The 27,670-nt window shown below is 48.3% G+C and overlaps 1 protein-coding gene across 5 annotated transcripts in view; it reads left to right on the forward strand.

Moving 5' to 3' along the window:
• LOC112259594 (nuclear receptor coactivator 2) overlaps positions 1-26,855 on the forward strand; it is a 65,758-nt gene extending 38,903 nt beyond the window's left edge. For 2 of the 5 annotated variants that reach the window (XM_042328752.1, XM_042328753.1), the window contains exons 5-21: positions 3,308-3,485; positions 3,795-3,992; positions 4,792-4,893; positions 5,647-5,787; positions 5,947-6,094; positions 7,045-8,335; positions 9,984-10,203; positions 10,522-10,725; positions 10,892-11,074; positions 11,200-11,314; positions 13,395-13,554; positions 14,629-14,898; positions 15,488-15,565; positions 16,075-16,549; positions 17,383-17,566; positions 17,929-18,130; positions 26,445-26,854. In XM_042328752.1, coding sequence (XP_042184686.1) covers positions 3,308-3,485; positions 3,795-3,992; positions 4,792-4,893; positions 5,647-5,787; positions 5,947-6,094; positions 7,045-8,335; positions 9,984-10,203; positions 10,522-10,725; positions 10,892-11,074; positions 11,200-11,314; positions 13,395-13,554; positions 14,629-14,898; positions 15,488-15,565; positions 16,075-16,549; positions 17,383-17,566; positions 17,929-18,130; positions 26,445-26,456 — 4,161 coding nt within the window. In that variant the 3' untranslated portion in view covers positions 26,457-26,854. Of the gene's footprint in view, positions 1-3,307; positions 3,486-3,794; positions 3,993-4,791; positions 4,894-5,646; positions 5,788-5,946; positions 6,095-7,044; positions 8,336-9,983; positions 10,204-10,521; positions 10,726-10,891; positions 11,075-11,199; positions 11,315-13,394; positions 13,555-14,628; positions 14,899-15,487; positions 15,566-16,074; positions 16,550-17,382; positions 17,567-17,928; positions 18,131-26,444 lie in introns of all 5 variants that reach the window. The other 3 variants (XM_042328756.1, XM_042328755.1, XM_042328754.1) reach the window with 3 other exon arrangements.
• The last annotated feature ends 815 nt before the right edge of the window (positions 26,856-27,670 follow it).

The following is a 27,670-nucleotide window of genomic DNA, read 5'->3' on the forward strand; positions in this document are numbered from 1 at the left end:
CATTTAAAATATATAGTGGTATACAGTGCAATCGGAAAGTATTCAAGACCCCTTCACTCTTTCACATTTTGTTACGTTACAGCCTAATTGAAAAAGGTATTACATTACATTGTGTTTCCGCATTAATCTTCACACACTACCCCAAAATGACAAAGTCCAGGCTCTGGCTGAGCCACTCAAGGACATTGAGACTTGTCCCGAAGCCACTCCTGTGTTGTCCTGGCTGTGCTTAGGGTCGTTGTCCTGTTGGAAGGTGAACCTTCGCCCCTGTCTGAGAACCTGCTCCAGAGGGCTTAGGACTTCATCAAGGATCTCTCTGTACTTTGCTCTGTTCATCTTTCCCTCAATCCTGACTAGTCTCCCAGTCCCTGCCACTAAAAAACATCCCCACAACATGATGCTGCCACCACCATGCCTCACCGTAGGGATGGTGCCAGGTTTCCTCCAGATGTGATGCTTGGCATTCTGGCAAAGAATTTAATATTGGTTTCATCAGACCAGATAATATTGTTTCTCACAAGAGAGTCTTTAGGTGCCTTTTGGCATACTTCAAGCTGGTTGTCATGTGCCTTTTACTGAAGTTTGGCTTCCATTTGGCAACTCTACAATAAAGGCCTGTTTGGTGGAGTGCTGCATAGATGGTTGTCCTTCTGGAAGGTTCTCCCATCTCCACAGAGGAACTCTGGAGCTCTGTCAGAGTGACCATCGGGTTCTTGTTCACCTCCCTGACCAAGGCCCTTCTCCCCTGATTGCTCAGTTCGGGCCTGGTGGCCAGCTCTAGGAAGGGTCTTGGTGGTTCCAAACTCTTTCCATTTAAGAAGGATGGAGGCCACTGTGTTCTTGGGTACCTTTTGCTCTGACATGCACTGTCAAGTATTGGACCTTATATAGACAGGTGTGTGCCTTTCCAAATCTTGTCCAATCAATTGAATTTACCACAGGTGGACTCCAATCAAGTTGTAGAAACATCTCAAGGATGATCAATGGAAACAGGATGCATCTGAGCTCAATTTCGAGTCTCCTAGCAAAGGGTCAGAATACTTATGTAAATAAGGTATTTCTGTTTTTATATACATTTGCTAAAAAATAAACTTTGCCTTGTCAATATGTGGTTTTCTGTGTAGATGGACAAGGATTTTTTATTTATATAATCCATGTTAGAATAAGGCTGTAGTGTAACAAAATGTTGAAAAAGTGAAGGGGTCTGAATACTTAACGAATGCACTGTATAACTCCCCCTGCGTATGGTTGTAGCCAACTCCCCTGCATGTTTATTAATGCACAATAGAACAAAAAGTGAATCCGCACACTGGTATAATGATCCCAAACTGGGGTTTCTTATGGTCAAGTTGTTCACCAATGCACTAGCCTGGTTCTTGTTTGACGTCAGACAGAGGGTCCCTCTATCTATATAGCGAGAAAGTGGGCATCAGGGAGTGGCTGCCAGTGTTGTTCTCCAGATCTGTGTAATCTGTCGTGTCAGTGGGTATTTATACTCCCTCTGGTCCCTATGTCACTGCATTCAGACACAGGAGACTCTAAATATAACCACTGCGGCCGGTTGTCCGCACTGTTTGAAGTGGTGCAGGCTGGGAGCAGGGACAATTCACAGCCGGTCAGCTGGCGTGGTGGAGGAGAGTTCAGTGCTGAGCCAACAGAAAGGCAATGCTTGTGTCCCAAATGGCATCTTATTCCCTTTTTATAGGATATCACATTTGACCAGGGGCCATAGGGCTCTGGTCAAAGTAGTGCACTAAATAGGGAATAGGGTGCCATTTAGGAGGATACACACTTTCACTGGCCAGGGGAGGGTTACTCATCAGTCCTGACGGTAACCAACCACGGGCCATGAAGCAAACTCAGAGAAGCCTCTCTGGAGCTGCCAAGAGAACAGGCGATTTACCCGAAATCGTAGCTTTTAACAGAGTTTCTCTGTCTATTTATGACACATAATATCTGCAGTAGCGCCATGGCTGAAGCAAGTTGATAGTGGAAGAGTATTCCGCTTTTTTTAATCGTGTTCAGTTTAATACATAGTTTGTTACCCTGGTTTCCACTAGTTTTCATTATAGTTTAATAGCGTAGTACAGTATACACAACCACACTAATATGACAGTGAATAGTTGCCAGGCAGGAAGGAGATATTACAGCCTTGTGTGTACAGTTTTGAGCTCAGGGGATGAGGTTAATGGCCTGGCTGTCTCGTGTGTAGAGCCACACACTCTGGCTGGGGCTCATAACATGTCGTGATGAGACTTCCTCTTCTCCAAGCTATTTAGCTCACTGAGGATAATGAGGGAATCTGGGTATCTAGACGAAGAATTGCGAAAGTTAATCTCATGTTGCGGCACAATACTCTCGGTTGAGTTAGTTCGCTGTGCAGTAATGCATGGTTATATTCCAACCGTCTCTTATTGCTACAGAGCACTGTCGTGGTTTAATGATACGACCCAGGCTACATCCCAAATGGCACCCTATTCCCTATATCATGCACTACTTTTGAGCAGAGTTCCGATGGGCACTGTTCTAAAGTAGTGCACTGTAAAGGGAATAGGGTTCCATTTGGAACAGACACAAGAGTCACATGTTCTTAGCCAGCCCAATGTTTTCCCTCTTTTTACGTAAAACTATTTACTGCTAAAGTTTAGATCTCGGAGGTCTGAATCTGACTTGGTGTGTTAGCGTGTGCTGCCATAATTGACTATAATTTTGTGTGCCACTTAACTTCTTATGCTCTTTTCTTCGTAATGGCTGTATCGTAGAAATAAGAGGTTGGTTGTTGTAAATGGTTTGTTTGCTTCCATGATTGCTCAACATTTGGTCATTTTCTGTCCTCACTGTAATGACTCTGTAAGAACCTTTTGATGACTGACTCGGTAATAACACTTGACTCTCCTCTTGGCCAATTGGAACCCAGGCCCTGGATCAAGACCATGGCTGCATCCCAAATGGCACCCTATTCCCTATTTTGTGCACTACTGTCCAGGGCCTACAGGTCTCCCATAGGACTCAATAGAAGTGCACTATATAGGGAATTAAGTACCATTTGGGACAAAATGGATAACAACCTTGAATATACCGAAGGTCACTGATTTTTCTCCCGTCTTGTTTCTTCCGTCTGAAGTTTTTGTCAGTAACCTGGTTATAACCCTCTTCCTTTACTCCCTCTCCATCCTAATGTTATGTAGGTGTGTATATTGCAGGGGTTCGGTAAAAGCACTAAAAAAAACACATTTCCGTCTTGTGTGGAGTATTTATTTTCCTTCTAATAACCCTCTGCCTCTACTCCTGGTGTGTTCCTCTCCAGGCCCTGGACGGGTTCTTCTTTGTGGTGAACATGGAGGGGAACATTGTGTTTGTGTCGGAGAACGTGACCCAGTACCTGCAGTATAACCAGGAGGAGCTGATGAACACCAGCGTCTACAGCGTCCTGCACGTAGGCGACCACGCGGAGTTCATCAAGAACCTGCTGCCCAAGTCCCTGGGTGAGTTACGCTACAGCTACTATATCTATCCATCCCTGTTTAATGTGCATTCACAACCATCCACAGACTGAGGAAGGTTGTCAATGGAAGGGAACATTGGTAGCAGTAGTTTTTAAAAAGTCTTAATATTTGGGTGAGCAATCCCTTTAACGTTTGGGTGAATTATCCCTTTTAAGGAGATTTTCACACGGCCGTTAATGATTTTCAGTCAGCAGTGAATGAGTCAATCTGAACTGGAAAGGACTGAGTGACAATGGGGACAGTAAGTTGATAGTTTTGACCTTTGACCCCCTGTGTGCCCCCTCCCAGTGAACAGCAGGGCACCGCGGTCCAGTGAGAACCCCAACAGGAATAGCCACACGTTTAACTGCCGCATGTTGGTCAACCCCCACGGGCCCGAGGAGGGGGGCTTGCAGGAGCCCAAGGACCAGGAGGTGCAGCAGAAATACGAGACCATGCAGTGTTTCGCTGTGTCCGAGCCAAAGTCCATCAAAGAGGAGGGAGAAGGTACATGAATGTCTGTCTTCCAATAAGGGGTTAATGCTGAACTCTTGAAATGAGGTCTTCTCTCAGTTAATTTCACAAAATCTTCCAACATGGAACAGTAATGTTTCTGTCAGATGTTCCCTTGCACTTCAATAGAACTTCACTCTTAACGAGTTTTTCTAATATTGGAGTTATTTCCAAAGAGCATCTGGGCTTAGGCTTGGACATAAATCACAAACTTGGGTCACATTCATTAGTGCCAAATGTTTTGCAACCAAAAACAAGCGTTCCTTATTGGCTATTCGTGTAGTCCCTTCCCTATTCGGCCTGTTTGTTTACGTTCGTTCCTAGTAAATATGACCTTGTGTGGTCGGGTGTCTTCTCCTCTCCTCAGTTCGTCTCCATCTCTCCAGTGTCCTGTCCTCCTTTTAAGATTCCTGTCATCCGTCAGACACATCCTCAGAGAGGACCCTGGGACGTCTAATTAGTGGCTGCCACTTTCTCCATTCCCCCAGAGCTCCCAGGGAAATATATTTCTAATGTCTAATTTTAGTACCGCCATCCATATGCTGCCACTTCCCAGATATTCAGTCACATTTTTCTCTTGACATTGAAACCACACCAGAGCTGCAAATGCAATGGAGACGCGTCACTAATGAAAACCTGTTGATGGGGACTGAGGACGGTAGCTAGGAAATTTGAGGCAGGGTGTGAACTGAACATCAACATGTTGTTTCGCCCACCACCTCCAACCAAGACGAGGCCATGTCGAACTTGAGCGTTTAATATTTTTTTTTTTTCTTCCCTCCTCCTCGTCTAGATTTCCAGTCTTGTCTGATCTGTGTGGCACGAAGGGTTCCAGTCAAAGAGAGGCCCATGCTCCCGACGTATGAGAGCTTTACCACCAGGCAGGATCTCCAAGGTATGGTACAGCTACAGTACAGGACTACTACAGTGTTCATATGTATTACTCTCATCGACCCAAATCAAAGTTTGTCACGTGTGCCGAATACAACAGGTGTAGACCTTACAGTGAAATGCTTACTTACAGGCTCTAACCAATGGTGCGAGAAAAAAAAAGAAAAGGTGTGTGTGGGTGGGTAAGAAATAAAACAACAGTAAAAAGACATTTGAAAAAAGAGTAGCAAGGCTACATACAGACACCTGTTAGTCAGGCTTATTGAGGTAGTATGTACATGTAGGTATCGTTAAAGTGACTATGCATATATGATGAACAGAGAGTAGCAGAAGCGTAACAGAGGGGATGGCGGGTGGTGGGACACAATGCAGATGGCCCGGTTAGCCAATGTGTGGGAGCACTGGTTGGTCGGGACAATTTAGGTAGTATGTACATGAATGTATAGTTAAAGTGACTATGCATATAAGATAAACAGAGAGTATCAGCAGCGTAAAGAGTGGTTGGGGTAATAGCACAATTGGTTAGGAGACTGTAAAACGGAGGCCATCTCCTCCGGTGCCATGGGTTGGTTTTCAAAAAGGGGCTTCATCATTCTCATTCAATGTTGTATGTTTGAAATGTACATTGCTTGCTGTTTGGGGTTTAGGCCAGGTAACTGGAAAGCACTTTGTGACAACTGCTGATGTAAAAAGTGCTTTATAAAGTTGTTTGATCGACTGAAGCTTGGCAAACTAACTGTCAGCATTGTAATCGTAGGTAAGATCACATCGCTGGACACCAGTCTGTTGAGAGCCTCCATGAAGCCAGGCTGGGAGGACCTGGTCAGGAGGTGCATTCAGAGATTCCACCTGCAGAACGACGGGGAGATGTCCTTTGCAAAAAAGCATCAGCAAGAAGGTACAATGCATAGAAATCCTAGAATATACACAAGTATTATTTGTTCTATAGATGATATTCTGAGTTGCAATGTGTCACTGGATCTGGAGGAGTCTTCCAAAATTGAAAGCATGTGTCAGTAAATCTCTCATGTTTCATATTCTCTCTTTCTCCCTCCAGTCCTGAGGCAGGGCCATGCGTTCAGCCCTCTGTATCGCTTCTCCCTCTCTGACGGTACCATCGTGTCAGCCCAGACCAAGAGCAAGCTAGCGCGCTCCCCTGCCACCAATGAACCACAGCTCTACATGTCCCTCCACATCCTCCAGAGGTACACACCCTCCCGACCCCCTCCTCTCTCTAGTTCAATCCCCATTCAGAGCCACTGTTTGGACCACAGCAGTCGTAGACATGGATCCTGGCCCGTTCTACTGACTAATTCTATAGGTGCAGCCACTCCATGGAGGCTCAGTTCATCTCTTGCCATAGATAATATGATGTGCCCCACCTCTTAAACAGTCAGGGGCTGTGCCCCAAATTGCTCCCTATTCTGGATCCCTATTCTTGTATAGGGGCTACTTTCGACGAGAGCCAAATGGAATGCACTACAAAGTAGTGCACGATAAAGGGAATAGGGTGCTATTTCAGAAGCAAACCCCAGTGTTTCACCCGTTTTAACGTGCGGTCCCCCGGGGCAGAGCTCGACAAGAACAGGAAACAACAGGACTGTTGTTGAGAATGACTGGATCAACTGCATGCAAACAGCTTTTTTTTTTGTGTATTCTCTAACTCATCATGTAGCTTCAGTGACGTGCACAGTGAGTCCTTTGTGTTTTTAACTGTGCCTGGAGCTGCTAACGCTTTTTCGGTACATGCCGCATTAGAGCTGTCGTTTATAGACCAGACTGGTGTTTGAGTTTGCTCTGTTGAGTACACAGTGTCTCATAGGATTGAACTTTAGTTATCTCCAACATGGTTTATCATCAAGTATCCATCATAGAAGAAGTACTGTGTCTGAAGGGGAAAAGTTGACAACGGTTGTCATTCCATTAACGAATGCCATTTTTTTTATGCTACTCTAGTTCAGCCGGAATGACATATCAGCTTCCTTTAGTATGTCTGCGTCCCAAATGGCACCCTATTCCCTTTATAGGGCACTACTTTTGAACATGGCTCTGGTCAAAAATAGTGCACTATAAAGGGAATACGGTGCCATTTGAGACAGGCTATATATTTTTTTTATGCCTTAAAGCTGTGTCTGTGTGTTTGGCCCTCTTCCAGGGAGCAGACGATCTGTGGGATGAACCCGGACATGTCTGGGCAGATGGGGAAGCAGCCAATGAACACCATGTCCTCGCTGACCCCTCCCAGTGTGGTTGGGCCGTCCTCTGGGCTAGGGGTCCAGGGCCAGGACACAATGGTCAGCAGCAATACCAACATGGCCACCATGGGGGGCCTGCAGGGTGGACGTTATGGATGCCATGGGACTATGAACCGCATCCCCACTCCTCAGGGTGGCAGTAACTATGCACTCAAGATTGGGATTAACAGCCCGTCGCAGGGAAGCCCCAGTGTGACCTCTCAGGGGGGTCAGGGTGGTGGTGGTGGTACCATGCTATCTCCACGCCACCGCCAGAGCCCCAGTGTGGCAGGTAGCCCCCGGGTTCCTCCCCAAGGACCCTTCTCCCCGACGGGCAGCCTTCACTCTCCGCCAGGGGGGTGTAACAGCACAGGGGTGGGGAACAGCTACACTGGTAACAGCTCCCTCAACGCACTTCAGGCCCTCAGCGAATGCCACAGGGTCTCCCAGGCACAGTCCTCAGGGTCACCTGACAGAAAGCCAAGCAACCTGCTGCAGATGCAGAGTCCCCCTGGTAGTGGTGGAGCCAGCAGCAGGAACAACTCCAGGCAGCTGGCCAACCGCAGCAGCACGTCTGAGAGAGAGATGGAGATGTTTGGAGTGTACGGAGAGCAGTCCCAGCCAGACGGGGAGGAGAGGGAGGACGGGGAGCAAAGGGAGTCGAAAGACAGCACCCCCGAGCCCTTCATAGGAGGAGGGCTGGGAGGAGAGCTGACTGACGCCCAGAACAGGCTCCTCAACAGCAAGGGCCACACCAAGCTCCTGCAGCTGCTCACCAACAAGTCAGAGCACATGGAACCCTGCTCGCCCCACGGGGGAGGGGACCCCAACTGTAAGGACCCTGGGATGGGGCCGGGGGGCCACAACAACCACTCCTCCTCGCTGAAGGAGAAACACAAGATCCTCCACAGACTCCTCCAGAACAGCACATCCCCGGTGGAGCTAGCCAAGCTGACGGCTGAGGCCACGGGGAAGGACCTGGGTCAGGACCAAGGAGGGCTAGACAGCATGGCTGCCAGCGTGGCTGAGATGGCCACCAAGCAGGAGCCCATCAGCCCCAAGAAGAAGGACAACGCACTGCTGCGCTACTTGCTGGACAAAGACGACAACACCATGCAGGAGAAAGGCATCAAGATGGAGCCAGGGACAGAGATGAAGCTGGCCAACGTGAAGACGGAGAAGCATGACCCGGGATACAACATGGCAGATCAGGTCAGTACAGCAGCAATTTGTATGGTCATGATACACTGGCTACGCCCTATTCCCTCTATTGGCCCTGGTCGTTCCCTCTATTGGTCCTGGTGCGCTATATAGGGAAAAGGGTGCCATTTAAGACACAACCACTGATAGTCTGTGAAGTAAGCCATACAATGCAGCCTCCTAAGGGTTGTCCTGGATTTCTTGTACTTTATTACATAGTACCCAGTGAGTTTCTAACTAGGGAATCTGTTGCTCTGCCAGACATTTAATATGCTATGAGGATTTGTTTGTTGTTGAGAGATCTCTTAGCCGTTGCCAAAGCCAAGTTGATCTCCTTGTGAAATCCAAGGACCGGTCCTGAGAACTAGCTGGCTAGTGAGTGAGGCACACAGGCTGGCCCGGCGTCTGTCTTCAATTGACTCTGGCAGAGTGTGGGGTCTCTGAAATACAACATATTGCCAGGGGTAGTGGAGGGAGAATCCAGTAGTGTTTAGTGCTGGCTGGCTGTTTGGCACGCATTGGTGGCCTGCTCCTCTGGCTCGTCCTGGTCTAAACATCACCCGGAAGGCACAGGTGACTACAGACCGCTTAGCAGCCAGTGTTTATACTGCCAGCTCTCTGTGCTTCCTGTAGGGTGTGTGTGAAGAGGATGATCAGGTTGTCGTCAGTGTGTTCAGGGGTCACGAGATAGATGGAGCGGGGGCTAGCAGGCACACCGTGGGCAGAGGAAGTAAGAACTAAAAGCCTTTAATTAGATGTAAGCCGTCTGGCTACACGTCTCCCCTACAGGGACTATAGACATTCAGTTCAGAGGAGAATATTGGGCATAAGACCAATCTGATATTTTTTAAGGGTCATTTCTACAAATGCAATCTGTCAACACAATAGCGTTTAGCATAGCGACAACCTGTTAGCTGGGGTCCCTACAGCAGTGTTTTCTAGCTCTGGTCCTCCAGTACCTCAACACATTTTCATTATAGCCCTGGACAAGCACCCCTGATTCAACTTATCATCAAGCCCTCAATGAGTTGAGGTGAGGTGTGTTTGTCTGTGGCTACAACTAAAAGTTGTACTGTTTTGAGGTACTCGAGGACCAGGGTTGGGAAACACTGGCCTACAGGGAGGCATCACTGTCTGTGTTAGCCAACAGCCAACTCCCTCTGCAGAGTGGAGTGGCCTTACATCATACATGACCTCATTAGTGCAGTCTGCTATTTATATCCTCCCCTCTATTCACCGGCCTGCCTGTATGAAAGGGCCTGCGCAGGAAAGATTCCATTCCCATCTATAGGCCTCCCTCCCTTCACTGAAAAACAGAGCTCATTCTCAGTGATGCATACAGTAAGTAGGTTAGGCTAGCTATGCACAGGCTTTCTTGATTAGAAAGGGATCTGGAAAAAATGTAAACCTCTTTTTATGTGGAGTGTTCAGACAGTTTGTTCCTGTTCTAGAAAATATATACCATTTATGTTCCATAATATCTATATATATATATATATATATATATATATATATTATTTATATATATATATATTATTTATGTACATAGTGATCAGACACGGTCTCCCACATACCACTATCCTACTCTGCTACCAGAGGCTGTTCTAATGTGTACATATAACTTGTATGTATTTGTCTGTGTGCATGGATATGCATGCAGTCTAGTGAGCTGGAAGACATCTTGGATGATCTGCAGTGTAGCCAGCAGCAGCAGCTCTTCTCAGGCCAGCACCACCAGCAGCAGTCCAGGCCCGTGTCTCTTCCCGCCAACGTAGACAAGCAGTCCATTATCAACGACATCCTGCAGATGACCGAGAACAACAGCAGTCCCACGGGCACCAACACCCAGCAGAAGGCCTTCCCAGGCATGGGCCCAGGACGTGAGTTAACCACACCTCCTGCTCTTATCTGTCCCAGGTTACGTCCCAAATGGCACCTTATTATCTATGGGTCCTGGTCAAGTAGTGCGCTCACTGTATAGAGAATAGGGTGCTGTTTGGGAAGTAACCCCAGAAGCCCTTAACCACAGATCTGAGATCAGCTTACCCTCCCCAAATATATCATAAAGAATGTATGACCCTGTGTCCGCGGTTTGTTAGGGGCGACCTCTACCTACTTTGTCTTACGTTTGATATGGGAAAAAATTGTTTATAGTTTAGTGAGATGATTGTGTAACTTTTTCTCTCTTGTGCTCCCAGACTTCAATGGTCCCAGGATGGGCCTGCCAGGACGAGTGCCCCCTGTCCGCAGTATGTCCCTGGATCAGTCCAACATGTCTGCCAATGGTTCTCCCCGGCCCTTCCCTCTTCCCAGGAACAGCAGCCCCTACTCTGTCATGCAGCAGCAAGCCATGATGGGAAACCACGGGATGCTGCAAAGCCAGGCTAACATGGGCAACGCAGGCAAGTTGTCTTGTCTTCTATACCACTTCATGTTATTATTGGATCAGTCTCAAATGGCTCCCTATTCCCTATATAGTGCACTACTTTTGATTAGGGTCCATTTACAGTGTTTAGAAGTGATCCTTGCTCAGCTTACAGTCTGTCCTCTCCTGTCTCCCTGTCCTAGGCATGCCCCGGGCTGGCATGCAGCAGGGTTGGGGTCCTCAGGGGCCAATGGGCCAGGCTCTGCAGCAGAGAATGGGGCCTGATGGTCGCATGGTGCCCAACGTCTCTGCTGGAGTCCCCATGAGGCCCAGCAACCAGCAGCCTGGACCCAGACAGATGGTCTCCATGCATATGACGGGAAATGGTGAGTGCTGCTGCCGTCCCTGTTTTTCCACACACACACACCTTGCCCCCGTTTCGCCTAACACACACACACCTTGCCCCCGTTTCGCCTAACACATCTTTTCAAAATGTCTGTTGAACAATCAGAGATGGAGATGGCTGGTCCTCCCTACCCAGGGCAGCAGGCACCGCCCAATCAGACTGCCCCGTGGCCTGACCGCATGATATCTGTAGACCGTGGACTTTATGACAACCAGAACAGGTAACTAGCTACACACAGTGTAGACAAGGTTTGAATATTTTCCCGTTATTTTACAGATGTTCCATCCCGAGAATATATCACTTTTCGTTTGGCTAACCCGGTATTTCCCGCCAAAACCGGAAGTGTCATTCAAGTGCATTATAAGGCTTATGTCTTGGATTTGATCTAAAATTCTAACCTGATGAGCCATACATTAAATACACATTAAAGAAATGTAATGAGCCCAAGCCCAAATGATTGTGCTGTTATTCAATACATATATTATATAGGCTACTGCACATTACGCACGACAGAAAAACATACAAACCCATAATGTAGCTAGCTATATGCTCTCTTGGGTAAATAAATGAAACTAGCTTCATTAGGCTAATCTCGTTGAGTGTGAACTGTATACTGTATAGTATTATATGGGCTGGAATTACGCACATCGTTCAAACCTTGATAAAGCAGAAGAGAACATGTGATTCTGGTGCAGCACACGTGGCGTACAAAGTTATAGGCTAGCGAATTTGATTTTAATATTGAAATATAATAGGGCCTATTTGTATAATTAGTTGTCTGACGCATATATACCTTTCATAATATTTCCCCTAATGTTATTAGCCTGCCTACCTCTTTCTCTCTCTATTGTTGCTTCATTCCTTCCTTGCTTTCGACAGTTAAATGAAATGTTTAGTTGTCCTCGTCTTCATCATTCTCCTGATGCAAAAGGCTTTCACTTCTCTACACAAAGATTGAATGGTTATGTGTCTGAATAAATAACTGCTATATCCTACCCCTCACGCTTCTATCAAACCAGTTTCAAACAACAGTTCTATTGGCTGCTGTATTTAACATTCAGCCAACAAGGGCTTGCGTCCCTCTTCGAGTAGTCTATTGGTAAAAATGTCCAGCAAGCTATTCTAGTCTAGCTTTTCCTGCATGGGACTCAAGCTAAGGAGCGTTATTTTAAGGAAAGAGGCCAGCAGAATACAGGTGCATCCGTATTTGCGCAAGAGACGGAGAAGCTTATTATGCATAACCCATCATTCATTAGCTAAATATGAGGCTAAGACTCCATTGAATTCATTACCTGCAAGATTTAGGCCAGACCATCCATATATAGGCCTATTGATCTTGAACAGGTTGAGAGAGAGAGAGAGAGAGAGACTCTAAAGCAACGCTATTCGAGTGATAGGCTGTTTTAAAATATATATAAACTGTCTTTACAATAATAAAAAATAAGGTAACCCCCGAAAGCCAGGTGGAGATGGGTAAAGACGCACATTCGGTCTTTATATTACTATATCAGAGGCTATGCTGCAGCAAAAACCATGATGAGATGATAGGTCTACATACATGTGAACTACGGTCCATACTGAACTGGGCTGTCTGTCCCCGTTGACGATTCATCACGCAAGAAGAAGGCCATATAGAAGCTAGATTTAGACATCACATATAATTTAACAGTTACATTCCATTTAACGTCATGCGGTTCATATACGTAATTTATTATAATTGACCGGTTTCTCAGTTATTTATCCTGGGAAAAGGCCGGTAAATCTCTGCAACCGGGTTCTAGCCGTTCAGTCCTAGTGGAGACCTCTTCTCTCAGTGACAGTACAACACTCCTCACGTCTCTGTCTGACACTCTTGAAAATGGTGCACTATATAGGTAATAAGGTGCCATTTCGGATGCAACGAACTGTCACATTCTGAACCTACTCTGGTTGTTCACTCACCAGATAATGAGAACATCCCAGACAAGTTGGAACATGTTACTGTATGCTTGTGTCCTGAGTGCACAGTCAGTGGCTGTTGCGTTTGAAAGTTGTATGGTATGCACATGATGGTGTCTGTCTGATGAGAAGCAGATGATTCTCACCGTAGTGACCTCCTCTGGCCACACGGCCCTCATCTGTCTGACCTTGATCTCTAACCTCCGACCTTGTGTTGTCGTGTTCTTGCACTTAACACCCACACTTTGTAAAAAGGGTCCACTTGCGATAACTGAAATGTCCTTGTTTTTTCCTACTGAACTTAAGTCTGGATCAGAGCATCTGCTGAATGAACTAAATGTAATGAAATGTGTTCCTCACAGACAGGTGTATGGTAACCTCCAGGAGGAGGTGCTGTGTCCCCCCTCGCGGCCTGGGGAGGGGCCCTTGGATGGGGAAGCCCTGCTCAGCCAGCTCTACTCAGTGCTGAAAGACTTTGACGGCCTGGAGGAGATTGACCGCGCCCTGGGAATCCCTACTCTGGTCAGTCAGTTAATCTCTATTAGCCACTGTAATCTGCCCAGGCCACAAAGGTACGAGAGAGCTCATCTCTTATCTTTGCAATTGCCACTTCAAAATGGTGAAATCCCTTATTAATGGGGCAATCTGCAGTTGCTACATACATTTTTGAAGTGAATGATATGTACCCATTGATTCTTCAATATTGTGATTTATAAATACCTACCTAATGAGTTTGGTTCGACTTTCATTCCTCATTAAAACCTGAAATATAAGCTTGTTTGTAAACAAGGTTCATGTAAACAAACACTCTATACCCTCAAAACATGGTTAAAACAATGATTTTGATATCATGGAAGGTCATTCCTTACAGTCCCTCAGCTTTTTACAGAAACTGTGGCGGTGAAATGCTTTGTTATTGTTTTAATTGCGCATTTCCCCTTTAATGGCGCTGGCCCAAAACCTGTTTTAGGATGGACAAGTGTGCCCTCTATCCAACTCTATGACCCTGGCCAACAAGCCTATAGCAGGCAGGCAGCTGGGCTCAGCTACATTTTCCCTTTAGAGGGCTTATTGTAGTTCAGTACTGTAATTCAGTGACTTCTGTACAGTAGTTACTAATAATAATTTGGTGGGTGCTTATATTTGTCCTATTTCACACATGTACAAGTGTGTATTAATACGCATGTGTGAATTTTGAATGTGTTTTTTGCATATCCCAACTCTCCCAGCGACACCCTCAGAGAGTGGGGTCACAGCCAGGGTCTGCCATTATCAATGGCGACTTTGGAGCAATTAGGGTTAGGTGCCTTGCTCAAGGGCGCATCGACAAATAGTCATTTGTTTCCCCTAAGATCTATATGGAATGTGTATGTTGCTGTGGATTCCGTTGTCATTTTATAAATGGATTGCGATATTATGCAAGTTGGTGTAAACTACAAAATCTTAATTGAATTTAGCTGGCTAGTTTTGTTAGCAAGCCATTACTTATTAACGGAAAGAAGACGAGCCAAAACAAACAACACTGACCTATTGTATCATTTACAAATGCCCTGCTATGTGACTCCATTTCTTACCTTGTTTGATCGATCTTTGTAGGGCCAGCAAGTGGAGCAGGAGCAGTATCCTAGTCAGGAGTCGCCCATGATGAAGCCACCCATGTACAGCCAGCACTACCCCCAGGCTGGCAGCATGGCACAGGGCAACTACATGGGCCATCAAGACCCTGCCTTCCACGGTATGCCCGGTCTGATGGGCCAGCGGATGGGCTACCCCATGCTGCGACTCCCTGCCCGACCAGGAGGCCCGGTGCCTGCCCAGCCCAACAACCTGAGGCTGCAGCTGCAGCACCGACTACAGGCACAGCTGGTAGGGCGACACACCACCCCTGGAGCCCTCACTGTCATTTATATTGGCCCTGTTCTAATTCATGTCTTCATCTGGAAAGAAACATTTTAACAACTTGAAATTATGTTCTAAATAATATATACTGTGGCCCAATATACTAACTTTCCCCTTTCAAAATCAGACATACCACACCTAGAGCCCTCATTGTAAATCATAATGCATATACGAACATCCTGATCTGAAAAGGACAATTTATAGGCTAAATCTTGAAATAGTGTTGCATTCTGAATAAATACGATAATTGCACAACCCTGACCCTCCCTCGTCAAAATCATAAAGGAACTTGACATTTAAGACCATTGCAAACTGAACTGGACATCTGAAAATAAGAGCTTATAGTCTCCTCCTCTGAGGCAGCTACTGCCACCTGCTGGAGAGTTTGAGAAATGTATTAAACAAATCATAAGGATGACTCAATGTTGTGCATTATCTTAATGTCTTTGGTCTTAATCGTGTAATGGGCCTTACAGAATGGGAAGGTCTATGTAATGAACATATTTAAGTTGTTAAAATGTTTCAATTAATTTTCTTATTTCCTTCCTATTTTCAGCAGAATCGTCAGCCAATGATGAATCAGATGGGCGTGTCCAACATGAACTTACCTCTCAGACCCAGTGTACCCAACCAGGTTAGTCAAATACTGTAGCAGATCATTATTGTAACACAACAGCTCCATGTGTGTGTGACTCAAAGCTTGCTCCTCAAATGAGAGCCTATTCCCTATATAGTGTACTACTTTTGACGGTACCCTATTCCCTATATCGGGGTCGGCAACAGGCAGTTTTGGCCCTCTACGAATTCAGCTACAAATTTGTTTCATTTAGGAAATCTGTTCCCAAGCATTCCCACAAATAAAAAAAGATTTGATCGTGTCTCAATGTAATCAAGGTATGAAATTATTATTATTATTTTTTTAATCTATTTTTGGGCTTAGTTGTGGTCAATTTACAGTGTACAAATAATTATAATTATGTTACGGCCCCCTGACCATCCGCTGTGACAAAATTCGGCCCTATATATAGTCTACTTCTTTTGACCAGGGCCCATAATGCACTATATAGGGGAAAGGGTGCCATTTGGGATGCATACTAAATGTCTAAAATCAAAATGTGTATTTGTCTGTCTGTGTCCTTCCAGGGAACCCTTAATGCTCAGATGTTGGCGCAGAGACAGAGGGAGTACCTGAGTAACCACCTACGGCAGCGCCAGCAGCACGTCCACCAGAGAGCCATGCTGATGCGGGCCCAGGGCCTCAACATCCCCCCCAACATGGCTGCTGGGGCAGTTGGGCCCTCGCAGTCCCCCGGCATGCCACCCGGCACCAACCCTCGGATCCCCCAGGCAAACCCCCAGCAGTTCCCCTACCCGGCCAGCTACGGTACTGGGCTCACATCCCCACCGCCCTCCACCAGCCCCTTCTCCCCACTGTCCCCTGGTCTCCCGGGGGCTCAGCAGCTCCTCTCCCCTCTCCACTCCTCCCCGATCCCGCATGGCTCCTCCCAGATGAGTCTGGCTAATCAGCAAGGGATGATGGGAAACGTAGGCGGACAGTTTGGAGCCGCAGTGAGTCCACAAATGCAGCAGCACAGTGCCTTCCAGTTTCCCAGCTCAGGTATACTCTAATACTGCCCGGTCACCTCGCTGTGTGTACTTCTGTCTCAGACACCATGGAGCATTGTGCTACTGGCTTCCTATCACAGCTTAGGTTGAATTTGAACTGATAATCATTCTAATCATACACTGGTTTTATTTGGTGGCTGCGTGACTGTGTGGTGTTTTGTTTCTCATACGTTCTCCATTTTGTCATGGTTTCGCTGAACATCAATTAAGTAGTATGCCTCATGTAACCTGCAAATTCTATCTACCTGAAGAAATCCAAGGACTCACAATCCATAGTATTAACTAATCACTCTCTTGTCATGCTAGTTAAAACAATCCATTTCATATGATGCATGGATAAGAATTACAAATGGCATTATCACATTGTAGATTGTTTTGTGTTGGTGTTGTTCACACAGGCTAAAGGCTGTGGCTGGCCTGTAGTATTTTGACCAAGTTCCATCCCCCTCCTCTTACCCATTCACGTGACTATTGATCTTCTGCTTGTGCAACGTTTTGGACCCAACTGCATATGTTTTACTTTACTGTCTCTTCCTGTATTTCTGTTTCTTCCTGCCTGAACATACCTGCAGCAGGCAACTACAACACGCAGCTTATCTTTAGCCTGGTCCCAGGTATGTTTGTGCTCTCTTACCAACTTCATTGCTGTCATTGTCAAGTCAAACATGGCATGACAATGAGTGACAAAGACTTGGAATGATGGCACAAGCAGACTGCACCTCAAGCGATCTTGTCTTGACAATTTAAATGCATGTGTTTGGGTGTTTTCTGCTGTACTCCACCCCTCCGTATTGATAAAATATCTCCTTGTTTGTGACCTGTCAGGTATCAACCAGCAGCAGCAGGACGCAGGCTTCATCGGCGCCACCACCCCCCAGAGCCCTGTCATGTCCCCCCGCATGAGCCATGCCCAGAGCCCCATGATGCAACAGCAGACTCAGGCCAACTCCACCTACCAGCCATCCTCTGAGATGAACGGCTGGCCTCAGGGCAACATGTCAGGAAACAGGTGAGACTGACTGGCAGCTCTGACTAGATTTCTGATATATCTTTATCTTCGGAAAGGGTTTCCAGATATTCTGGTTGGGGGGTTTTACCTGAATCGGGAGGGAATATGCAGGAAATCTGTAATTCCTCATCCAGGATATCTGGAAAACCTGGACATTTTGCAAACCTACTACTAACCTATGCATTTAACGTCTATTTAGTTGTCATGGTTCTTATGATCATATACTTATGTTTTGACTTTGCATTAATGTATACTGTCTGTAGAATGTATCCAGTATGCTCTCATTATACAAATTCTTTCCTCAACCTGTGGTAAAATCAGTGACTGAATATGTACATTTTTGTTTCCATGTTCCGTTGCAGCATGTTCACGCAACAGTCTCAGCAGTACGTGCCCCAACAGCCTAACAGTGGAATGTACAACGGCAGCAACGCCAACCCGAACATGAGCGGTGTCCCCATGGCCTCCAACGGCAGCATGAGCAACATGAACCAAATGTCAGCAGGCCAGATGACCATGACCTCTGTGTCTACAGAAAGCCTTTCCTCCATGGGCCCTGAGCAGGTGAGGGGAGAGAAAGGGGGTGTGTGGGGTCTGTGTAATGAGTGTGTGTGTGTGGGTCTGTGTAATGTGTGTGTGTGTGGGGCTGTGTAATGTGTGTGTGTGTGGGGCTGTGTAATGTGTGTGTGTGTGTGTGTGCTGTGTAATGTGTGTGTGTGTGTGGGGCTGTGTAATGTGTGTGTGTGTGGGGCTGTGTAATGTGTGTGTGTGTGTGTGGGGCTGTGTAATGTGTGTGTGTGTGGGGGGGCTGTGTAATGTGTGTGTGTGTAATGTGTGTGTGGGGCTGTGTGTGTGTGTGGGGGCTGTGTAATGTGTGTGTGTGTGTGTGTGGGGCTGTGTAATGTGTGTGTGTGTGTGTGTGTGTGTGTGTGTGTGTGTGGGCTGTGTGTGTGTGTGTGTGTGTGTGTGGTGTGTGTGTGTGTGTGTGGGGCTGTGTAATGTGTGTGTGTGTGTGTGGGGCTGTGTAATGTGTGTGTGTGTGTGGGGCTGTGTAATGTGTGTGTGTGTGGGGCTGTGTAATGTGTGTGTGGGGGCTGTGTAATGTGTGTGTGTGTGCTGTGTGGTGGGGCTGTGTAATGTGTGTGTGGGGCTGTGTGTGTGTGTGTGTGGGGCTGTGTAATGTGTGTGTGTGTGCTGTGTAATGTGTGTGTGTGTGTGTGTGTGTGTGTGGGGCTGTGTAATGTGTGTGTGTGTGTGTAATGTGTGTGTGTGGGGCTGTGTAATGTGTGTGTGTGTGGGGGGCTGTGTAATGTGCTGTGTAATGTGTGTGTGTGCTGTGTAATGTGTGTGTGTGTGGGGCTGTGTAATGTGTGTGTGTGGGGCTGTGTAATGTGTGTGTGGGTGTGTGGTGTGTAATGTGTGTGTGTGTGTGTGTGTGTGGGGCTGTGTGTGTGTGTGGGCTGTGTGTAATGTGTGTGTGTGTGGGTGTGTGTGTGTGGTGGCTGTGTGTGTGTGGGGCTGTGTAATGTGTGTGTGTGGGGCTGTGTAATGTGTGTGTGTGGGGGGCTGTGTAATGTGTGTGTGTGTGGGGGGCTGTGTAATGTGTGTGTGTGTGTGTGTGTGTGTGTGTGTGTGTGTGTGTGTGTGTGGGCTGTGTAATGTGTGTGTGTGTGTGTGTGTGTGTGGGGGCTGTGTAATGTGTGTGTGTGTGGGGCTGTGTAATGTGTGTGTGTGTGTGTGTGGGGCTGTGTAGTGTGTGTGTGTGTGTGTGGGGCTGTGTAGTATGTGTGTGAGTGTGGCTGTGTGTGGGGCTGTGTAATGTGTGTGGGGGCTGTGTAATGTGTGTGTGTGGGGGGCTGTGTAATGTGTGTGTGTGTGTGGGGGGCTGTGTAATGTGTGTGTGTGGGGCTGTGTAATGTGTGTGTGGGCTGTGTAATGTGTGTGTGTGGGGCTGTGTGTAATGTGTGTGGGGCTGTGTGTGTGTGTGTGTGTGTGGGGCTGTGTGTGGGGCTGTGTGTGTGTGTGTGGGGCTGTGTAATGTGTGTGTGTGTGTGGGGGTGTAATGTGTGTGTAATGTGTGTGTGTGTGTGTGTGTGGGGCTGTGTAATGTGTGTGTGTGTGTGTGGGGGGCTGTGTAATGTGTGTGTGTGGGGGTGTGTAAATAGGTGTGTGTGTGTGTGTGTGTGTGTGTGGGGGGGCTGTGTAATGTGTGTGTGTGTGTGTGTGTGGGGCTGTGTAATGTGTGTGTGTGGGGGCTGTGTAATGTGGGTGTGTGTGTGTGGGGCTGTGTAATGTGTGTGTGTGTGTGGGGCTGTGTAATGTGTGTGTGTGGGGGGGCTGTGTAATGAGTGTGTGTTTGTGTGTGGGGCTGTGTAATGTGTGTGTGTGTGTGGGGCTGTAATGTGTGTGTGTGTGTGGGGCTGTGTAATGTGTGTGTGTGTGGGGGGCTGTGTAATGTGTGTAATGTGTGTGTGTGTGGGGCTGTGTAATGTGTGTGTGTGTGTGTGGGGCTGTGTAATGTGTGTGTGTGTGGGGGCTGTGTAATGTGTGTGTGTGTGGGGCTGTGTAATGTGTGTGTGTGTGTGTGTGTGTGTGTGTAATGTGTGTGTGTGTGTGGGCTGTGTGTGTGTGTGTGTGTGTGTGTGTGTGTGGGGCTGTGTAATGTGTGTGTGTGTGTGGGGCTGTGTAATGTGTGTGTGTGTGTGTGTGTGGCTGTGTAATGTGTGTGTGTGTGGGGCTGTGTAATGTGTGTGTGTGTGTGTGTGTGTGTGGGCTGTGTAATGTGTGTGTGTGTGGGGGGCTGTGTAATGTGTGTGTGTGGGGGCTGTGTAATGTGTGTGTGTGTGTGGGGCTGTGTGTGGGGGAGCTGTGTAATGAGTGTGTGTGTGGGGCTGTGTAATGTGTGTGTGTGTGGGGGGCTGTGTAATGTGTGTGGGGGGGCTGTGGGGCTGTGTAATGTGTGTGTGTGTGTGTGGGCTGTGTGTGTGTGTGTGTGGGGGGCTGTGTAATGTGTGGGGCTGTGTAATGTGTGTGTGGGGCTGTGTAATGTGTGTTGTGTGTGTGGGTGTGGGGGGCTGTGTAATGTGTGTGTGTGGGTGTGTGGGAGGTGGTGTGTGTGTGTGGCTGTGTGTGTGTGTGTGGGGGCTGTGTAATGTGTGTGTGGCTGTGTAATGTGTGTGTGTGTGTGTGGGGGGCTGTGTAATGAGTGTGTGTGTGTGTGTGGGGCTGTGTAATGTGTGTTGTGTGTGGGGGGGCTGTGTGTGTGTGTGTGTGTGTGTGTGTGGGGCTGTGTAATGTGTGTGTGTGTGTGTAATGTGGTGTGGGGCTGTGTAATGTGTGTGTGTGGGGGGCTGTGTAATGTGTGTGTGTGTGTGTGTGGGGGCTGTGTAATGTGTGTGTGTGTGTGGGGCTGTAATGTGTGTGTGTGTGTGTGTGTGGGGCTGTGTAATGTGTGTGTGTGTGTGTGGGGCTGTGTAATGTGTGTGTGTGGGGGGCTGTGTAATGTGTGTGTGTGTGTGTGGGGCTGTGTAATGTGTGTGTGTGTGGGGGCTGTGTAATGTGTGTGTGTGTGTGGGGCTGTGTAATGTGTGTGTGTGGGGGGCTGTGTAATGTGTGTGTGTGGGGGCTGTGTGTAATGTGTGTGTGTGGCTGTGTGTGTGTGTGTGGGGCTGTGTAATGTGTGTGTGTGTGTGGGGGGTTGTGTAATGAGTGTGTGTGTGTGTGTGTGGGGGGTGTGTGTGGGGCTGTGTAATGTGTGTGTGTGGGGTGTGTGGGCTGTGTAATGTGTGTGTGTGGCTGTGTAATGTGTGTGTGTGTGTGTGTGGGGCTGTGTAATGTGTGTGTGTGTGTGGCTGTGTAATGTGTGTGTGGTGGCTGTGTAATGTGTGTGTGTGTGTGTGGGGGCTGTGTAATGTGTGTGTGTGGGGCTGTGTAATGTGTGTGTGTGGGGGGCTGTGTAATGTGTGTGTAATGTGTGTGTGTGTGTGGGGGGGAGTGTAATGTGTGTGTGTGTGGGGCTGTGTAATGTGTGTGTGTGTGTGTGGGGCTGTGTAATGTGTGTGGGGCTGTGTAGTGTGTGTGTGTGTGTGTGTGTGGGGCTGTGTAGTGTGTGTGTGTGGGGGGCTGTGTAATGTGTGTGTGTGTGTGGCTGTGTAATGTGTGTGTGGGGGGCTGTGTAATGTGTGTGTGTGTGGGGCTGTGTAATGTGTGTGGCTGTGTGTGTGTGTGGGGCTGTGTAATGTGTGTGTGTGTGTGGGGGGCTGTGTAATGTGTGTGTGTGTGGGGCTGTGTAATGTGTGTGTGTGGGCTGTGGGTGTGTGTGTGTGTGTGTGTGTGTGTGTGTGTGTGTGTGTGTGTGGGCTGTGTGTGTGGGGCTGTGTGTGTGTGTGTGTGTGTGTGGGGCTGTGTAATGTGTGTGTGTGGGGGCTGTGTAATGTGTGTGTGTGTGTGTGGGGGGCTGTGTAATGTGTGTGTGTGTGTGTGTATGTGTGTGGGGGCTGTGTAATGTGTGTGTGTGTGTGTGGGGGGCTGTGTAATGTGTGTGTGTGTGTGGGGCTGTGTAATGTGTGTGTGTGTGTGTGTGTGGGGCTGTGTGTGTGGGTGTGTGTGTGTGTGTGGCTGTGTAATGTGTGTGTGTGTGTGGGGGGCTGTGTAATGTGTGTGTGTGTGGGGCTGTGTGTGTGTGTGTGTGTGGGGCTGTGTGTGTGTGTGTGGGGCTGTGTAATGTGTGTGTGTGTGTGTGGGGGCTGTGTAATGTGTGTGTGTGGGGCTGTGTGTGTGTGTGTGTGTGGGCTGTGTGTGTGTGTGGGGGCTGTGTGTGTGTGTGTGTGTGTGGGCTGTGTGTGTGTGTGTGTGTGGGGCTGTGTGTGTGGGCTGTGTGTGTGTGTGTGGGGCTGTGTAATGTGTGTGTGTGTGGGGCTGTGTAATGTGTGTGTGTGTGGGGGGCTGTGTAATGTGTGTGTGTGGGGCTGTGTAGTGTGTGTGTGTGTGTGTGTGGGGCTGTGTGTGTGTGTGTGTGTGTGGCTGTGTAATGCTGTGGGGCTGTGTGTGTGTGTGGGGGGCTGTGTAATGTGTGTGTTTGTGGGGGGCTGTGTAATGTGTGTGTTTGTGGGGGGCTGTGTAATGTGTGTGTGTGGGGCTGTGTAATGTGTATGTGTGTGGGGGCTGTGTAATGTGTGTGGGGCTGTGTAATGTGTGTGTGTGTGTGGGGGCTGTGTAATGTGTGTGGGCTGTGTAATGTGTGTGTGTGGGGTGTGTAATGTGTGTGTGTGTGTGTGTGGGGGCTGTGTAATGTGTGTGTGTGTGGGGGCTGTGTGTGTGTGTGTGGGGCTGTGTAATGTGTGTGTGTGTGTGGGGTGCTGTGTGTGTGTGTGTTTGTGTGGGGGCTGTGTAATGTGTGTGTGTGTTGTGTGTGTGGGGGCTGTGTAATGTGTGTGGGGCTGTGTAATGTGTGTGTGTGTGTGGGGGCTGTGTAATGAATGTGTGTGGGGGCTGTGTGTGTGTGTGTGTGTGTGTGGGGGCTGTGTAATGTGTGTGTGTGTGTGTGTGGGGGCTGTGTAATGTGTGTGTGTGGGGCTGTGTAATGTGTGTGTGTGTGTGGGGGGGCTGTGTAATGAGTGTGTGTTTGTGTGTGGGGGCTGTGTAATGTGTGTGGGGGCTGTGTGTGTGTGTGTGTGGGGGGCTGTGTAATGTGTGTGTGTGGGGGGCTGTGTAATGAGTGTGTGTGGGGGGCTGTGTAATGTGTGTGTGTGGGGCTGTGTAATGTGTGTGTGTGTGGGGGCTGTGTAATGTGTGTGTGTGGGCTGTGTGGGGGTGTAATGTAATGTGTGTGGGGCTGTGTGTGTGTGTGTGGGGCTGTGTGTGTGTGTGGGGGGCTGTGTGTGTGTGTGTGGGGGCTGTGTAAGGAGTTTGTGCTTGTGTGGGAGGGGGCTGTGTAATGAGTGTGTGTGTGTGTGTGTGGGGGCTGTGTAATGTGTGGGGTGTGTGTGTAATGTGTGTGTGTGTGTGTGGGGGCTGTGTAATGTGTGTGTGTTTGTGTGTGGGGGCTGTGTAATGCGTGTGTGTGGGGGGCTGTGTGTGTGTGTGTGTGTGGGGCTGTGTAATGTGTGTGTGTGTGGGGGCTGTGTAATGAGTGTGTGTGTGGGGCTGTGTGTGTGTGTGTGTGGCTGTGTGTAATGTGTGTGGGGCTGTGTAATGAGTTTGTGCTGTGTGGGGGGGTTGTGTAATGAGTGTGTGTGTTGTGTGTGTGGGGGGCTGTGTAATGTGTGTGTGTGGGGGGCTGGGGCTGTGTAATGTGTGTGTGTGGGGCTGTGTAATGAGTGTGTGTGTGTGTGTGTGTGTGGGGGGGGGCTGTGTAATGAGTGTGTGTGTGTGTGGGGGGGCTGTGTGTGATGTGTGTGTGTGGGGGGCTGTGTAGTGTGTGTGTGTGTGGGGGGCTGTGTAATGAGTGTGTGTGTGTGGGTGTGGGGCTGTGTAATGAGTGTGTGTGGGGCTGTGTAATGAGTGTGTGTGGGGGGCTGTGTAATGAGTGTGTGTGTGTGGGGGGCTGTGTAATGTGTGTGTGGGCTGTGTGTGTGGGGCTGTGTAGTGTGGGGGCTGTGTAGTGTGTGTGTGTGGGCTGTGTAATGTGGGGTGTGTGTGTGTGTGTGTGTGTGGGGGCTGTGTAGTGAGTGTGTGGGGGCTGTGTAATGTGTGTGTGGTGGGGCTGTGTGGTGTGGTTGTGGGCTGTGTGTGTGTGTGTGTGTGTGTGTGGGGCTGTGTGGGTGGCTGTGTGTGTGGTGTGGGGCTGTATGTATGTGTGTGTGTGTGTGTGGGGCTGTGTAATGAGTGTGTGTGTGGGGGCTGTGTAATGAGTGTGTGTGTGTGGGGGCTGTGTAATGAGTGTGTGGGTGGGGGGCTGTGTAATGAGTGTGTGTGGGGGCTGTGTAATGAGTGTGTGTGTGTGTGTGGGGGGCTGTGTAATGAGTGTGTGTGTGGGGCTGTGTGTGTGTGTGTGGGGCTGTGTGTGTGTGTGTGTGTGTGGGGGCTGTGTAATGAGTGTGTGTGGGGCTGTGTAATGTGTGTGTGTGGGGGGGCTGTGTAATGTAGTGTGTGTGGGGGCTGTGTAATGTGTGTGTGTGTGTGGGGGGTGTGTAATTAGTGTGGGGGGCTGTGTAATGTGTGTGTGTGTGGGGGGCTGTGTAATGTGTGTGGGGGGCTGTGTAATGTGTGTGTGTGGGGGGCTGTGTAATGTGTGTGTGTGTGTGTGTGTGGGGGGCTGTGTAATGAGTGTGTGTGTGTGGGGGTAGGTGTGTGTAGTGTGTGTGTGGGGATGTGTAATGTGTGTGTGTGGGGGGCTGTGTAATGAGTGTGTGTGTGTGTGGGGGGAGCTGTGTAATGTGTGTGTGTGTGTGTAATGTGTGTGTGGGGCTGTGTGTGTGTGTGTGGGGCTGTGTGTGTGTGTGTGTGGGGCTGTGTAGTGTGTGTGTGTGTGTGTGGGGCTGTGTAGTGTGTGTGTGTGTGTGTGTGGGCTGTGTAATGAGTGTGTGTGGGGGCTGTATGTGTGTGGGGGGCTGTGTAATGAGTGTGTGTGTGTGTGGGGGGCTGTGTAATGAGTGTGTGTGTGGGGGCTGTATGTGTGTGGTGGGCTGTGTAATGTGTGTGGGGGCTGTGTAATGAGTGTGTGTGTGTGGGGGGGGGCTGTGTAATGAGTGTGTGTGTGTGGGGGTGGGGGGCTGTGTAATGAGTGTGTGTGTGGGGGGGCTGTGTAATGAGTGTGTGTGGGTGTGGGGGCTGTGTAATGAGTGTGTGTGTGGGGGGTGTGTAATGAGTGTGTGTGTGTGTGTGTGTGTGTGTGGGGGCTGTGTGTGTGTGTGTGGGGCTGTGTGTGTGTGGGGGGCTGTGTAATGTGTGTGTGTGTGTGGGGGGCTGTGTAATTGTGTGTGGGGGGCTGTGTAATGAGTGTGTGTGTGTGTGGGGGGGTGCTGTGTAATGAGTGTGTGTGTGTGTGGGGGGCTGTGTAATGAGTGTGTGTGTGTGGGGGCTGTGTAATGAGTGTGTGTGGGGGTGTGTGTGGGGGGCTGTGTAATGAGTGTGTGTGTGGGGGTGTGTGTGTGTGTGGGGGGCTGTGTAATGAGTGTGTGTGTATGGGGGGGCTGTGTAATGAGTGTGTGTGGGGGGGCTGTGTAATGAGTGTGTGTGTGTGGGGGCTGTGTAAAAGTGTGTGTGTGTGTGGGGCTGTGTAATGTGTGTGTGTGTGTGTGTGTGGGGGGGGCTGTGTAATGAGTGTGTGTGTGGGGGCTGTGTAATGAGTGTGTGTGTGTGTGGGGGCTGTGTAATGAGTGTGTGTGTGTGGGCTGTGTGTGTGTGTGTGTGTGTGTGAGTGTGTGTGGGGCTGTGTAATGAGTGTGTGTCCAGTGCCAGTTCCACCTACCCCTGTGTGTACTGTAGTTTCTCTTTAGCGATTTAGAAGTACTTTAGAAAAAAGCTCTTTACTGGAGGATCTGCCCTCAGTCGCTTGCCAGCTAGTACTGGAATAGGTTGTCGTTTGGGAGGCAGCCTTAGTGTGGTGATGTAGTGGAACATTAAACAAAAATGTCTATGTGTACCAACTTCCACAGGTGAATGATAATGGCTTGAGACGAGGCGATAGCCTCATTCTAGAACAGTTGGGATTGACATGTGAAGCAACTCCAGCGAGTAACGTTTCATCATATGTTGTCTGCCCAACATTAAGGATTTAAAAACGTTTACACATCAAAACAGACCGCACCGATGGGTCATCGAGGGCATACGTCCTATGTCCTTCAAATCCCCTGTGTCTCTTTTAGAATTTTGTCTTATTCACTGAATTCACTGAATTCTGCCTTTTTTTAAATGATATAACCATGTTCTTTTTCAGAACTATTGCTAACCCCGGTCGATTGTGGGACAACACAGTATAAATGGCCAACACCCAATGAAAACACTGGCATCCAACCAATCAAGGAGCTCCTGCAGTTCTACCTGGGTCTTTGATTGGACAAAGACTCATCTACTGAAGAACACAACTTCCTGAACCAACCAACTGCATTCACCTTAGTGTGACTTAGGTCCTCCCCATACACACACACACACACACACAATGGACAAACACACATGTAGCTAGGACGATAAACTGAAATTATCAACACCAACCATACCGACCACTTATCGCAGGCATTTTGCTTATACTAGAGAAATGTGAAGTTTGAAATGAAATACAGTACCAGTTAAAAGTTTGGACACACCTACTCATTCCGGGGTTTTTGTTTATTTTTACTATTTTCTACATTGTAAGATAATAGTGAAGACATCAAAACTATGAAATAACACATGGAATCATGTAGTAACCAAAAAAGTGTTAAACAAATCAAAATATATTGGAAATTTGAGATTCTTCAAAGTAGCCACCCTCTGCCTTGATGACAGCTTTGCACACTCTTTGCATTCTCTCAACCAGCTTCACCTGGAATGCTTTTCCAACAGTCTTGATGGAGTTCCCACACCTGCATGGCACTTGATGGCTGCTTTTCCTTCACTCTGTGGTCCAACTCATCTCAAACCATTTCAATTAGGTTGAGGTCGGGTGATTGTGGTGGCCAGGTCATCTGATGCAGCACTCCATCACTCTCCTTTTTGGTTAAATAGCCCTTATACAGCCTGGAGGTGTGTTGGGTCATTGTCTTGTTGAAAAACAAATGATAGTTCCACTTAGCGCAAACCAGATGGGATAGCGTATCGCTGCAGAATGCTGTGGTAGCCATGCTGGTTAAGTGTAACTTGAATTCTAAATAAATCAGACAGTGTCACCTGCAATACACCATCACACCACTTCCTCCATGCTTCACGGTGGGAACCACACATGCGAAGATCACCTACTCTACGTCTCACAAAGACACAGTGGTTGGAACCAAAAATCTAAAATTTGGAATCATCAGACCAAAGGACAGATTTCCGCCAGTCTAATGTTCATTGCTTGTGTTTCTTTGCTCAAGCAAGTCTCTTCTTATTATTGGTGTCCTGTTAGTAGTGGTTTCTTTGCAGCAATTCTACCATGAAGGCATGATTCACGCAGTCTCCTCTGAACAGTTGATGTTGAGATGTGTC

This window comes from Oncorhynchus tshawytscha, linkage group LG10, assembly GCF_018296145.1.
Source record: "Oncorhynchus tshawytscha isolate Ot180627B linkage group LG10, Otsh_v2.0, whole genome shotgun sequence".
In the NCBI taxonomy this organism is placed as follows: domain Eukaryota; kingdom Metazoa; phylum Chordata; class Actinopteri; order Salmoniformes; family Salmonidae; genus Oncorhynchus; species Oncorhynchus tshawytscha.